At 40.4% G+C, this 14,157-nt stretch overlaps 3 protein-coding genes and 3 non-coding genes across 6 annotated transcripts in view; 5 read left to right on the top strand and 1 right to left on the bottom strand.

The window, feature by feature from the left end:
- LOC124413229 (D-beta-hydroxybutyrate dehydrogenase, mitochondrial) overlaps nt 1–6,198 on the bottom strand; it is a 44,450-nt gene extending 38,252 nt beyond the window's left edge. Inside the window, exon 1 of the mRNA XM_046893678.1 lies at nt 5,844–6,198. The gene's annotated coding sequence lies outside the window, so the exon portion shown is untranslated. The remainder of the gene's footprint in view (nt 1–5,843) is intronic.
- A 1,227-nt stretch (nt 6,199–7,425) lies between these two features.
- On the top strand, nt 7,426–10,724 carry LOC124413230 (tRNA N(3)-methylcytidine methyltransferase METTL6). Its single transcript, XM_046893679.1, has 8 exons — nt 7,426–8,216; nt 8,531–8,676; nt 8,875–9,018; nt 9,242–9,499; nt 9,701–9,838; nt 10,052–10,101; nt 10,324–10,389; nt 10,587–10,724. Exons 1-4 carry the CDS (start codon nt 7,854–7,856, stop codon nt 9,396–9,398), a joined length of 810 nt encoding a protein of 269 aa, XP_046749635.1. The 5' UTR covers nt 7,426–7,853; the 3' UTR covers nt 9,399–9,499; nt 9,701–9,838; nt 10,052–10,101; nt 10,324–10,389; nt 10,587–10,724.
- LOC124413727 lies at nt 8,724–8,812 on the top strand. Its single transcript, XR_006929901.1, has one exon. It is a non-coding gene; the product is annotated as a small nucleolar RNA snR60/Z15/Z230/Z193/J17 (small nucleolar RNA).
- On the top strand, nt 9,082–9,174 carry LOC124413725. The gene has a single exon (XR_006929899.1). It is a non-coding gene; the product is annotated as a small nucleolar RNA snR60/Z15/Z230/Z193/J17 (small nucleolar RNA).
- On the top strand, nt 9,899–9,985 carry LOC124413726. Its single transcript, XR_006929900.1, has one exon. It is a non-coding gene; the product is annotated as a small nucleolar RNA snR60/Z15/Z230/Z193/J17 (small nucleolar RNA).
- Nucleotides 10,725–11,920: 1,196 nt separating the features above from the next.
- LOC124413228 (zinc carboxypeptidase-like) lies at nt 11,921–14,127 on the top strand. Its single transcript, XM_046893677.1, has 8 exons — nt 11,921–12,103; nt 12,243–12,479; nt 12,592–12,736; nt 12,857–13,017; nt 13,128–13,215; nt 13,348–13,553; nt 13,631–13,715; nt 13,799–14,127. Exons 1-8 carry the CDS (start codon nt 11,927–11,929, stop codon nt 14,008–14,010), a joined length of 1,311 nt encoding a protein of 436 aa, XP_046749633.1. The 5' UTR covers nt 11,921–11,926; the 3' UTR covers nt 14,011–14,127.
- The last annotated feature ends 30 nt before the right edge of the window (nt 14,128–14,157 follow it).

Here is a 14,157-nt window from a genome sequence, read left to right as displayed (position 1 = left end):
TCGATTTGTATGACCATCTCTAGAGTAATTCGACCCCCAGGAACTCAGAAAACACATGAAAAAGAGCGTAGGACCATCAGCAGAGAAATGACGGTGAAAATCTGCAGTTTTTCGGCTGTAACTTTACAGGTGTTGCTCGCAGCGCATTGGGACTGCGATCAATCGATTTCTCTCGCAAAATTACGTCGGAATAGTGCCCTCAAAAATTAATTGCAGCACTTTTCAAAGTCGTCGAAATTTTCACCAAAAATGCAAAATGCCTTGGATTTTTTTTGGCCGAAAAATCTTTTGTTCCGGAATCGATTTGTATGACCATCTCTAGAGAAATTCGACCCCCAGGAACTCAGAAAACACATGAAAAAGAGCGTAGGACCATCAGCAGAGAAATGACGGTGAAAATCTGCAGTTTTTCGGCTGTAACTTTACAGGTGTTGCTCGCAGCGCATTGGGACTGCGATCAATCGATTTCTCTCGCAAAATTACGTCGGAATAGTGCCCTCAAAAATTAATTGCAGCACTTTTCAAAGTCGTCGAAATTTTCACCAAAAATGCAAAGGGGTTAGCCTTGGATTTTTTTTGGCCGAAAAATCTTTTGTTTCGGAATTGATTCGTATGACCATCTCTAGAGTAATTCGTCCCCCAGGAACTCAGAAAACACATGGAAAAGAGCGTAGGACCATCAGCAGAGAAATGACGGTGAAAATCTGCAGTTTTTCGGCTGTAACTTTACAGGTGTTGCTCGCAGCGCATTGGGACTGCGATCAATCGATTTCTCTCGCAAAATTACGTCGGAATAGTTCCCCTCAAGAATTGATTGCAGCAGTTTTCAAAGTCGTCGAAATTTTGGCCAAAAATCCAAAGGGGTTAACCTTACTTTTTTCGTGATTTTTCGAGCTGAAAATTTTTGGTCTCCGATTCGATTTGTGTGACAGTTTCTTGGCTCATCGGAACCCTAGGAACTCAAAAAACACATTGAAAAAAGCGTAGAACCAACAGCAGAGAAATGACCATGCAAATCTGCAGTTTTTTGGCTGTCAATTTTGATCTGTTGCTCGCAGCCTATTCGGACTGCCTCAATCGATTTTCTAGCAAAATTACTGTGGAATAGTGCACGAGCAATCTGTTCGCAGCATTCACCAAATTTTCACCGATTCTTGCCAAACTACAAAGCGGTCAGCCTTACTTTTTGTCGGCCGAAAAACTTCTCGTTTTGGAATTGATTCTTTTGACCCTCCATAAACTCAGTCGAACCCACGGATCGCGGCAAAGGCGTTGAGAGCATTGTAGGACTGGCTGTTGAGAAAATAGGAAGAAAAACTACAGAAATGTAATGAATCATTTATTCAAATCCATATTACACATAGTATATCAGCAGTCTAGTATCCCAACTATAGTAGGTATTCTGCCAAGGCGCACTGCACCTGCACGCAGTTTGTCACCTAAACTACGTATAGTAACCACTATTATATCTATTTAAATAGTATCCTATTCTATATTATGTTCTAGATTAGTAAATAGATTTCCTCATTCTTTCGGAGTAGTCATTTCTCTCATGTATCGATTGATTATTCATTCCCATTTCTCCTCGTCTCTCACTTTCATAGTATTCAACAACTTTATAAGTACTATACACTGACACCTGAACACTTGTACCAGAATCATGGCACACTGAATCAAACGCAACTAGAAATTCGTGATTGTAAATTTGTGTGTTGGTTCCCCACCTCTTGAAATACTAGTCGCAAATTTGAAGTTTCTGATCATAACTTTTGATTCGATACCCGCAGCGTACTTCTACTGCGCGCAATTGGTTTTTCTCGCAAAATCATGTTGTCATATCGTATCACATAATTGATAGTAGCTTTATCCAGATTTAGGAAAATTGTGATCGTAAAACCCGAAACGATTAATCACCCTTCTTTCATAGAATGTTTGAAACAAAAAATCTTTCTACTGAAAATCGATTAGAAAGTTCTCTCCTACACCACTTGTACCCCCAGACATGCAAAAAAGTTATCTAGAACAGCTGAGGAAATACGAAGAAACCACCGTCAAGTTTTTCAATTTTGGGCAGTATTCGCTGAAGCTACAATCGCAGTGATTTGACTCAGTGTTTGCTTTCCTGTCGTTTTCGTATTTTTGAAATAGGCAAGATTATCACGTGTTATTTTTAGAAAGTTTATAAAACACGATTGAATCGTCCATGTGATGAACTAGAGAGCTGAATATCACGCCCGTAGCCGCATATATAGCACTGCATGTGGTCAACCCATTGCTACGTCCACGTACGTTTCGGCAAGCACATTGTCCAAGTTTACCAAGGACTGCCCGTCTCAGCCCGTTATTAGGGCGGTCGCTCCGAGGGTTCGCAACATCCCGATACACAAATCATACGACAATAGGGAGCAGCCAGCACCCTTGTCACAGCCATTCCCTCACCCCGCTTCAGGCTTCATTGCCGCCCTAGACTACCTTTGACTGGCGAGATAACCTCTCCAGGGTATTAATGCCTTTGTACGGCTCGAGGAGCCGCGTACCTATTCCAGACGCTACTGAGGATTCTGTAGCCAAACTACAAGGTTACAGAGGTAGCCTTACGCCCCTAATGGTAGACCTTCGTTACTTTTCCAGCAAAGCGATCGTATCCCCAAGTTTGAGGGGCAATCCTTAACAGATTTAGATGTCGGTGTGCGTTCTACCTGATTCTATTTTCGGAAGCTGAAGGCCCAGAATTTCCGAACATCTGTCCTTCCGTTTCCCAGTTTCACACTGATCTCTTTGTCGTCATAGCCGGGTACCAGATGAGCCTAACGATCAGAAAATGAACGCAGTACGCACAATATCTATGCTATTCTGGCGACTATCCACGGACTATCCACGTGTCATCAACTACGATCAATTCAATGACACGTTCTGTCAAAAGCCGATGTCAAAGGTCGGAAAACGGTGCGGCAGAATGCGCAAAGCTGAAATTTCGTTGCGTGTTTAACTCATCTCGTCGAGTCACTGATTAATTCCGTTGGTCTTACTAAACGTTTTGATACTGTACCTAGACGTGAAAACCGGTTACATAACGAAAGGCCGAAAAATCTGGTGTGGTCAAGGGTACTGCGTAAATGTTAACATTTAATTCCTTACACATCATTTGGATAAAAACATACCAAGTAATCCTTTGCTATAGTCTGAGTAATGACAAGCCTGGCTGACTACGCTGAGCATATAAATTCCAAAGAAAGCTGAAAGTTGAGTAATTCAACGCTGATAACACGCTGATCTATGCAAATTGCAATCCGGATTCCGATACTTGAAGTTCGCATGTAATACTCGACTGCAGGCGTTTATTTTTATCCCCACATACATGCAGAATTACCTACACACATCGTACAACCCAAAGTTCAAGTGCATTCAAGTAGGTACACACTTCACCCCGTACTCCGTAGTCTTAAAAATCGGTATGCAGAGGTATAATAGTAGGTACTCCGTGCAGCGTGTAAGTACGTCGCCCTGAGGAAAGGAGGGGAAGTCAGGGGCCTGCGGCAACTTTCTCTGGAATGCAGTCACTCAGCGGTTGCTGACCACCAACAGGTGGAGAAACAGTAAAGGCTTTCTTCCGTGATTCTGCACTGCAACGAAGCCGAGCCCAGGCGATGAACACGTTGCAGAGAGCGTTTCCTTTTTTGCACTCAGCATAATGACCGTCACATTTTTCTGCACGCGACGTATAATAATAAATGAAATAGTAATGATAATAATTATAATAATTGTTATTATTATTATAAAAAAAGAGGCAATGCAGAGGAATATGTGCTGTATATGGCACCGTTAGATGAGTTGAAACACAGCTTTTACCACTTCATGCTAATGACTCGATGTCATCTTTATTTATTCTCAAGCCAAGCCTTCGAAGCCCGTCCCGCGATTAAGCCGCGTTCACACTTGCTGGATTCGAGGCTTCCGCTGCGTAACCGATGACGCGGAACGCGTTCGCAATCTGCATAGCTATGTCTACACGCTATCTAATCTCGAACAGAGTCAAAGGATACGTTTCAGTGGCCACGCGCATTCCGATATCCAATGCCTGGCATTGTCTTGACGCGCCATAACACACGAACTTTCGGTGCAGCAACTGTCTTCGCAAATCACGCGCGTTCTACGGCATTTGAATTGTGGAAAGTTGAATTTTCACTCATGCAGGTGTTTATTGATCGAGCCAGCGGGGTTAGATGGAGCGAAGGGCAGAGCGGTTGTATCTTATTGCCAAATAATTTATAATAATAAGAAAAAGAATATTTCGTCGTGACCCAGTTTCCTACCTCGAGTTTAAAACTCGACGCCTTTTTATTATTACTTATATTAATTACCGCCCTAGGCGTATGTGCCAGCCATTACGTAAGACCCGATTGTGCTGATATATGTGTTTATGTACACGTATGTATGTAACCATGGTACATAATTGCTATACAAGACTTCGGTATGATGCAGCCGCAAGAATAACGTGCGTGAATCTCGCTCTGCGTTTACGATGAACGGTGTCTCATGGAATCCTTGAAAAGTCGCGGTTGTGTTTTTCTTTTATTTACAATATACATTAACGCACACGAAAACACCTCGCATATGCATAAGTATAGACACCGTTGACTGAACGCGTGCATTCCTGCAGGCAGTACTTTTTACTCCTTCGTTTGTGTAACCGAGTTTTTTTCCACCACGGATTACATACGCTTTATACATCGGATATTTTATAACCAATCAATCTCTTTTACGCTGTGATCCAACATTTGGGTGCGGTTTACAACATGCCGCCAAAATTAGAGGGTATAATCAACCGGTCATGTTCTAAAAAATTCATGCAGGCTATCAGACATTGCTTCCTCGCGATGAGACGATAACAAGTGTAAAACACGACCAAAGTCGAATTTCAAAATTCATTATTGCTCTCTTGGAGTCGCGTGTTCTCTGCCATCAGCTCGCGGCTTCCGATACACCGAATGTTCTACGGCGGAAGGTATAGATAACGGCACGCGAAAGCAACGCCATGGGCGCTGGCCCGCCTGGCCCCATAAGCTAGGCCCCGTTCACCTAGGCCAACGCTATGGTCATTTACGATCCCAGGTATGTCCCAGGAACGGAGCAACGGGCAACGGTACACCTACTTTGAAGTGACCGCGAGTGACCGACGACGACGACGGCGACGTCGACGACCACGCAGCAAGACCAGTAACAATAACATCAAACCCGTTACACCTGGAGTAATAACACCTACGAAATAACCTAGATCGCAGTAGAGTGTGCGGTACATTCGAAAAAGGAATAATAATGATAAGAGAATTTGGCCGTGGAAAAAAAGAGAAGTTTCTAACGCTTAACAGTTGTTCCAACTATTTTCATTCTTTTTTTACTTGTAATTTTACAGGTTCACACAGACTATACGAGATCCGTGGATTACAATACTCAAATTTAATGAAATACGGTGCTGTGCAGGTAATTTATGATTCAGATATGTTAACGTCATCCTGCAGGACGTCAGCGCGTGCTTTGGAATAAAAATAAGCTCGGCACATTGTCACGCAAATGTTTTGAGAATTTAGCTTACCTCGTTTAATTAAGGACTGCGCTTGTGTATGCCTGTATGAAAATTAAGCGCATTCTTTCGTGCACAGATATTTTTATACCTGGACATTTATAAGCTCGGGTACGTAAATCGTTTGCTCTGCATGTAAGATTTATCAAATATCTTACACGACGGTTGGTTTAATCGGATTGTTAGATCGTTAAAAAACAACGGTTATAAAAACCGTCATGATATCGAAGAAATGTTAGCATAGGCAACAAGTGATACTCACGTAAATTAAAATCCCTTGTAAAGATCACGGTTTGTCCAGTGTCACAGCATCGTTAGATGGATCGAGGTAAAACGATCGTCCTTCAATTAAACTGGTCTCCTGTATCGTTAAGATCGTTTAGATGTATACACACTACGAAGTTTTTGAAGCAGACAAAATGCTAATTAACTCGTCAGAGACTTTTCGATGACTTAGTTTTATTTTGCCAAACTCGGAATTCTCCCGCACGAGATTTAATCGACGAGATATTATATTTTACGATGAAAAAAAGTCGAGCGGACTAAGAGAACTCGAAAGTGCGCGCATCGGTTCGCGGCTTACAACTGCGGTGACCAGAAATCCAGTCGGAATGCTCAAGAGGGAAGGAACGAACGGCGTGTGTTCTTAGCATACTTCGATATACACGCTCGACCGTAGGTACACTCCTGTACCTTTCGTTGTATGTATGCATCTGTATTCGACGACGACGACGACGTCCGGATAATAAATATCTACACAAACAGCATACAACGAAAAACCGGCATAACTGTGGGCTGACGACTATTTTAAGTGAAACATTCGGAGTATTTTGACGCCTGGAAATTCATTATCAATCTATTGTCATACACGTGCGAAAAATTCAGACCCTCACGAAATATATATATACTGCTTTAGAAATCTTGCATCTAGCACTTTTACGATTCTGTATCTGTGCTAATATCTTCCGTTTATTGAGCTCTCCATCCGCACACAGGTATAATGAAAGTTTTACTCCTCGCTTGGAATTCGGTGTATAGAAACTGATAGAAATTCGAAAGGAGAGTTTGTATTTTTAGAAACAGCCTCGAGTAATCGTCGTGCAGCTTATCGTGATCTTTCAGGTTGAAAATATTCAGTACTGTCGACGGTATATTCTGTACAATTGGCAAAAACGTGATTATAAAAATGAATGAATAAATACAATGTTTTTATAGTGACGCAGTAAGTGAGGAATTTAACGACGGTTTATTTAATGCTTCGTCGATTCAATCAGTCTGAGTTATATTGTGTGGCACGAATTATTTTTTAAATCTCAGCAGTCGTATCACGTATAATGGCAGTCGCCTCGCGATCAATATTCAGGATGCGCAATCAAGAAATAATATTTTCCATCCATATATACATATCTGTAAGTACATACCATATAGCGATATTGTATTTGCCGAGTTGCAGTGACACAGTGTTGAAATGGGTTAAGCGTGACCGAAATCCAGTCAATGCACGATGGTGTCACAAATTCGCGAATGCCATAGTATGCACTTACATCTTGCGTGCCAATAATTATAATTACATGGTGGCTCTCAATTATTTCGTTCCAATTTCTGGAATAATTGTCTAATTAGTAACGCCTACACGATATTCGCATCGTAGCTCGTTTAGTTTCACGTTCTTAGCAAAATGTGTGCAAATCGTATATTTCATAAATTATATTAGACCATGTAACGTTCCACTGAGAACGAAATCTACGTCAATATCATAAGATTGACCTGATTTTCAAGTGCAGTTGTTTAGAGTTCAGTAATAAACAGTAATTTATTTTATAGTCCGTTGAACGAAAAATTAATGCCGATTGGTTTAGTGTCATTACGCAAGCGTTTCGTCTCTCCAAATATTACCGTCGTTAGAAAGATATTCATCGACGATAGTGACAGAGATGATTAGAATTCGAGAAGCGAAGAACCTTCGAAAATTGCGCGCCAGATGTTGTAGGCGGGAAGACACGGCGCAGCAGCGGAAGTTCCCCACTTTTTAGGCGTCAGCCAATCATCGTGAGTTATTTCCAGCTCCCAGGAACATCGCCCAGACAGCCATTTCCTCGTTCACTTACTCACAGGATCGCGTCGAGTTAGCCTGTTCGGAATCTGCTGCAATCCGCGTCATGGATCGCATATAACTGTAAAGTTTACATGGGAATAGCGACGTTATACTGCAACTTTGAGTGAGAGACGAGTCGTTTCGAAACGCGGGGATTCGATCGGCCGACATTTTACGATGGAAAAGAGCGACGCTGGGCAGATCAGCCACGTGGCGAAGCGCTTAACGGCCGATGAGGAGAGCCGAATGCTCGAACAGGATTCGCGTTTGGTACCAGAACGGAAAGCTGCGCAATTCGAAAAGGACGCTAAGAAGCACTGGGATTTATTCTACAAGCGAAACGAGACCCGGTTCTTCAAGGATCGTCACTGGACCACGAGGGAGTTCGAGGAACTTCTGGGCCTCGGCGTCGACGACGGCGTTTTGCTCGAAGTTGGCTGCGGCGTCGGGAATTTATTCTACCCGCTGCTCGAAGATGGACTTAAAATGAGGAAAATTTACGCCTGCGATCTTTCTCCCAGAGCCGTTGACCTCGTGAAGGTAAAATTTGAAGTTGGAAAGCATGAGTTCAAATCTTAAGGCGACGCTGCGTGCCTTTTTTACCGACTGAAATTACCGACGATAAAGTTTTTCGAATTTAAATCTAAACGCAGACTTGAAATCACTTTTCCTTCTCCCACTGGATAATTTTTGTACAATGCAATCGCGGAATGTTTGGATATTTATTCGATTCATGAAACATCAGTTACATTCCTCTAGAAATGTTGAATTAGCTTGATACATACCTATATGATGTATTGATAATTATCCGTAAAATCCTAATCTAATATAAACTACTGTATTAATTATTCTAGAGTCACAAATTGTTCGATCCAGTAAAAATAGTTCCCTTTCAAGCGGACGTTACCCAAGCTGAGTGCTTTTCTGCAATCGATCTTCCGGTGAATGTGGCCACCCTGATTTTCGTCTTATCCGCTATCCATCCAGAGAAATTTAAAATGTAAGTTAACCACTTCTACTCGCAATAACATCCTTTTTTAAAACAGTTCGCTTCTTTTATGATGATACCATAGTTCAACTGATGGTCATTGATGTTATTACTAGGCAACGTCTTTCGCCCCTATCTGATGATTTTATATAGTAGAATATTTTTAAGTTTTGTAGTTACTTCAAGTTAATTTCAAATGGGTTCTTTCAGGGTTGCTGAACATGTATATGCTGTTATGAATACCGGTGGAACTGTCTTATTTCGAGATTACGGACTTTATGATATGGCACAGCTGAGGTTCAAACCAGGACACAAAATATCCGAGAATTTCTATGTTCGACAAGATGGAACCAGGTAAAATTTATATGCAGTCGTGGACTTGTAAAGAAACTTATATGTATTTAAAATCACGAATATAATTTTAATCTGATGATCCCATAGTTCAACTGAAAATAGAAATTGTTGATGTCTACATTAAGCAATGTCTTTCGCTCCTATCTGATTCAATCTCAATAATCAACGCGTGTTACACAATTTGTGAATAATACGGCTAACCATACTTTATATCGTACTTTAGGAGCTACTATTTCTCCATCGAAGAAGTAAGGGACATCTTCCTCTCTGCTGGTTTCCAAGAACTCAGCTGCTGCTACGTACAGAGGCGGACGATAAATGTCAAGGAAAATATCAATGTACCCAGAATATTTGTTCAAGCTAAATTCAAGAGACCGTGAAGGATGAACAAACTAACACGGTACGCTAGTGCCATGAATCTTTCAAACTGATGGACTTGAACCCGTCCTCGATGCTAAGCATTGACAATGAGATTGATTAGGTAAGACAACCCTAAGTTTCTGATCGTTAATAACTTGGAGCCGATAATATTGAAGTGATGATTCCATAGTTCAACCGATACACATTTTTTTGTGAATGTGACGAAAATTTTAGCTACTAGTTCTGACTGATATTTAATAAGAATTCCAGCTGATGCAATTTGTGCAACAGGTTATTAATTATATCTCAATATTCGTTTCAGGACTTACTTGCTTGCGGTGCAGTACAAAACACTTGTCTCCACCCAGAGGTGCTCGGCAAAGGAAATGAAAGAGATCAATTTGTCATATCTTACCTTCAAGCGATACTCCAAAGACCTCAACATCGATGAGATTGTTAGGTAACATCATATAAAAGTTAATTGTAACAATATTATCAAGTACATACATGTGAGTGAACAAAAAATAATGTGATGATTTCATAGTTCAACTGAAGCATTTTGATGTACACATGAATAAATGTCTTTCGCTCCTATCTGATTTTGTTTAAAATTACTCAGTAATGAACGCCTAATTGATAATTGAATAATTTTCGTTAAACGTTTGTTTTCTAGTGTTTCCCGTTACGCGAGAGTGAAGAAACATCGTCTCATCCCGAGATATCGTAAGTTTCTAACATTATTTGAATCTTTAATTTTGCAATGCAATTAGGTAGTTTCTTATTATCGATGATGTAAAAATACTGTTGCAAGTTGAAATAATTTTATGATGAATAAACATTTCGTCACTACCACTGAGATATTGTATAACAAAAAATTTATCTAATTTACGTTGTTCGGTGTATACGTGCATACATCACATCTAATTACTTGGTCTTTTATTCTAGATTGCCGCTACGGATTTTCATCTCCAACATTACAAGATCACGGTTTTTCGTACCCAAACTGCAAAGGTACTATTACAATTTTACTATATTTTTTTTCTCGGAAAATGTGTTTAAAGTATTATAATGATGAATAAACTCGCTGAATCTTACGTGAATGACTATACCAAATATTAGCTCTATCTGATACTTACAAAATACGTAATTTACATTGTCAAAACTTACCTTCAACTCCAACTAAACATCGAGGACATTTCGTGTTGTAGGATGTGCAGTAATTTGACATTACTAGTCCTGGACCTAGCCAAGTCTGATGCGGATGGTTGAACCTCGACTAAAGAATCTATCAAGTGTTTTTACTTTACACAACTGTTGTATGCCGATAATAAATACGTACAAATTTTACTCTATCGTACTCTTTAATCGTAAATTGTTAGTCTATATGTATCCTGTGAAATAATTCCACCTTAATAGCATTCATCAACATCGAACAGTAGGATAATTAGCTAAACGTTTCTTTTTTAATTTGAACAAATATATAAACCGTTAGATGATAATTTGAAAAAATACAAGCGGATAGGAATCGGATTATTCTTGGGTTTTTAATTTTTCTTAACTTTTTTATTTTCTCCACAAGTCATTACTAATTTCTGCTTTCTCGCCTATTGACAATTGAAATTTCGTATCATCTATAATCAGGGTGTCCAGTATTCATGGAAATTATGGAATCGGAATTCTCAGGGAATTTGATATCCTCTGAAAAAACCCTGGAAATCTCATGTATCTGGAATTACTAATTTTCATCCTAGATTCATAGAAATATTTTCCTTTAACTTTCAGAAAATGGTCATGAACCAAGCCCGGATTTCTCAAAAAGTGCACGTGCCAGCGAATTCACAATGAGCTGTCTACTAGTCAAATATAAAATATTCTTGTTCGTATGACTATTGTGTCATTTCATTTATGTGTGTACATGAGAACAACCTGAATAAACAATGATTATTGTCTGAAAAACCTGCATCGCTCAATTTCACAAATAAGTGAACACCCTGATCATGCACCCATACTACCGTAAAGATTATCGTCAGAGGTTCTGTGTTACGAAAACGATAAATAAGATTATTGAACCCAGTAGAGGTAGCAGCTAAATCGGTTATCCAAATATACCGTCAAGTGCATTACCAAAAAAAGTACGAAGCACTTACTCTTACTAAATTTCGTTGTGCAGTATTAGTCAGAATGATAGTTTGCGTAACTGATCTGAGATATTACAGTGCATTTCCTCATTGTTTGACGTTTCAGGAAGTAATCGAAACGTTGGTGATAGTTCCTCCTCGTATTTTACTAGTTTCGAAACTATGTCCCCTCATACCTACATGATGGTCATAAAACAAGAGATACTGACGATAAAATAAGTTTATCTGAACAATGTCTCCAATGATAATTGACTTCTGGCTTATCTTAAAATGGTAGCAGAGGATGGGATTAATGACCAGCGATTTGTGTCAAGTGGTAAGTGAATTTTTTCGATACCGTAATTATGTCTCAAGTATAAAAGAAGCCTCTGCTCGTCCTAAACGGCTAGTCCCAACTCTCAAGCTCCACGATGAAAGTCATCACTCTTTGCAGCGTTATTTGCGCTGTTCTACTTGTTGGGACTGCTTTGCCAACTCCCGAGGAAGAATACCAACGTTACGATGGACACAAGGTCTACAGAGTAACCGCAACTACCAGAGAGCACCTGCATCTCCTGAAATCCATGGAAGACCAGGCCAAGGAAGGTGTAAGTGCATGACCTAAAGAAAGCACGTTGCTTATGTGAGCGATAATTGCCTGCTCATCTAAGCTACGTCGAACGTGCTTCTGGATATTGAATATACGAATGAAAATAAGGATAATGACTCTGCTTATTAATATCGCAGATTTTATTCTGGTTGATTGGAGGCGCGCTAAATTCCGACACGGACGTGATGGTATCTCCCGAACGAGAGGATGAAATACTATCGACTTTCGAAACAGCGGGCATGTCCTACAAGACTTTGATCGAGGACGTGCAGACCTTGGTCGGAAATCAAACCCCTGACATTGAACATCAGTCACTACGGGCCGAAGAGGTCACTTCTTCGTTAAACTGGACCGCGTATCACCGTCTCGACGTCGTACGTATGTCAGAAATGAAATATTCGCAACATGTGGTTCTTCGGCTGATTCGGCAAAACATTGTGAATTGCATATTTTCGCATTATCTCTTTGGTGCCTGTGACATTGTAGATATACAATTGGCTCGACGAATTAGCGGAGACTTATCCAGACTTGGTGGAAGTGATCGTTATTGGAAATTCGTACGAGGGTCGATTAATAAAGGGGATCAAGATTACGTTCGATGAAAATAATCCTGGAATTTTTATCGAAGGAGGTAGATATATGAGCGATTACAATCCGCCGTCGCAATCCTCGCTGCATGATTTACAAGCAGTTGACTCAAATTTGCTTAACTAATCGACAAGCTTTTCGCGTTCCGCTAAATAATTTCTAGGCATGCATGCTCGCGAGTGGATAACTCCAGCCACCGTCACCTACCTGACGAACGAAATCCTAACGTCGACAAACGAGGCATTCAACCTACTCGCTCGGGCTCATAACTGGTTCATATTTCCAAACACAAATCCCGACGGCTACGAATACACTCATACAACGGTTGGTCATCCAAATACTCAGCAATTATAATTTTATTGTAATTAGTGGTCGATACCTTCTCCAGTTTCGCCCTGATACTCATTTTGTAAATATATATATATTTATTGCAGAACAGGATGTGGCGGAAAACGAGAAAACCGTACGACAATGACTGTTGGGGTGCCGACCCGAACAGAAACTGGGACTATTACTGGCTAAGTAATCATTCGAATTTGACTTACGTTCTATTCCGACACTCGATGCTTCTCCGAAGTCCGAAAATGATAAGTGTGACGACGCAGATCATTTAGATCGTTGAATAAGTATGGCCGAAATATTTTTTCTGTTTAGCCAACGGCGGAGCCAGCAACAATTCCTGCAGTGAGACTTATGCTGGATCCGAACCATTTTCCGAGGTTGAGGTCAAGGCGTTGGCAGACTACATCGCCTCGGTCAGTGATAAATTTCACATCTATTTGAGTATACACAGTTACAGCCAGCTGATTTTACTGCCATACGGATACACCTACGAACATTTGGACAACTACGCAGAGGCTGTAAGTATAATACTCACGATGGCTTTTACCAGCGCGGTTTTTTAAATGCAAAAGCTGTGATAAGCACATTGTTGCAGTTGAATGTCGGCGAAATTGCGGCCGATGCTTTGGCCAAAAGATATGGTACCGAATACATCGTGGGATCGACTGCCGAAGCAATTTGTAAGCGCTATTTGATCACGTACCTATTAATTCATAGACTAATTGCCTGAATTTATTACTATCCATTGTGGTTTCTTTTTCAGATATTGCTAGTGGTACCAGTACCGACTACGTGAAAGGAGTGCACAACACTCCGATTGTCTATTGCTACGAATTTAGGGACACTGGGACCTACGGATTCCTGCTTCCTGCAGAACAGATTATCCCCAATTCCCTTGAATTTATCGATTCGCTCATTGCGGTAATTGGTGAAACCAGGAATCTCGGGTATCCGGAAGTTCATACTATCGGTTAACTCGAAGTTCGTGGAATCCATTCGGATCGCAACGACCACAATTATCTAACCGATCTGTTGTTCCGTTTATTTAAATAAGAAAAATAGTTTTAAACAGAATGAAGAAACATAGAATTTCGTATATTATTCTAAAATTGTTATTTGAAG

Source organism: Diprion similis, chromosome 12, assembly GCF_021155765.1.
Source record: "Diprion similis isolate iyDipSimi1 chromosome 12, iyDipSimi1.1, whole genome shotgun sequence".
Taxonomy (NCBI): Eukaryota; Metazoa; Arthropoda; class Insecta; order Hymenoptera; family Diprionidae; genus Diprion; species Diprion similis.
This window is presented reverse-complemented; position numbering and strand designations above follow the sequence as displayed.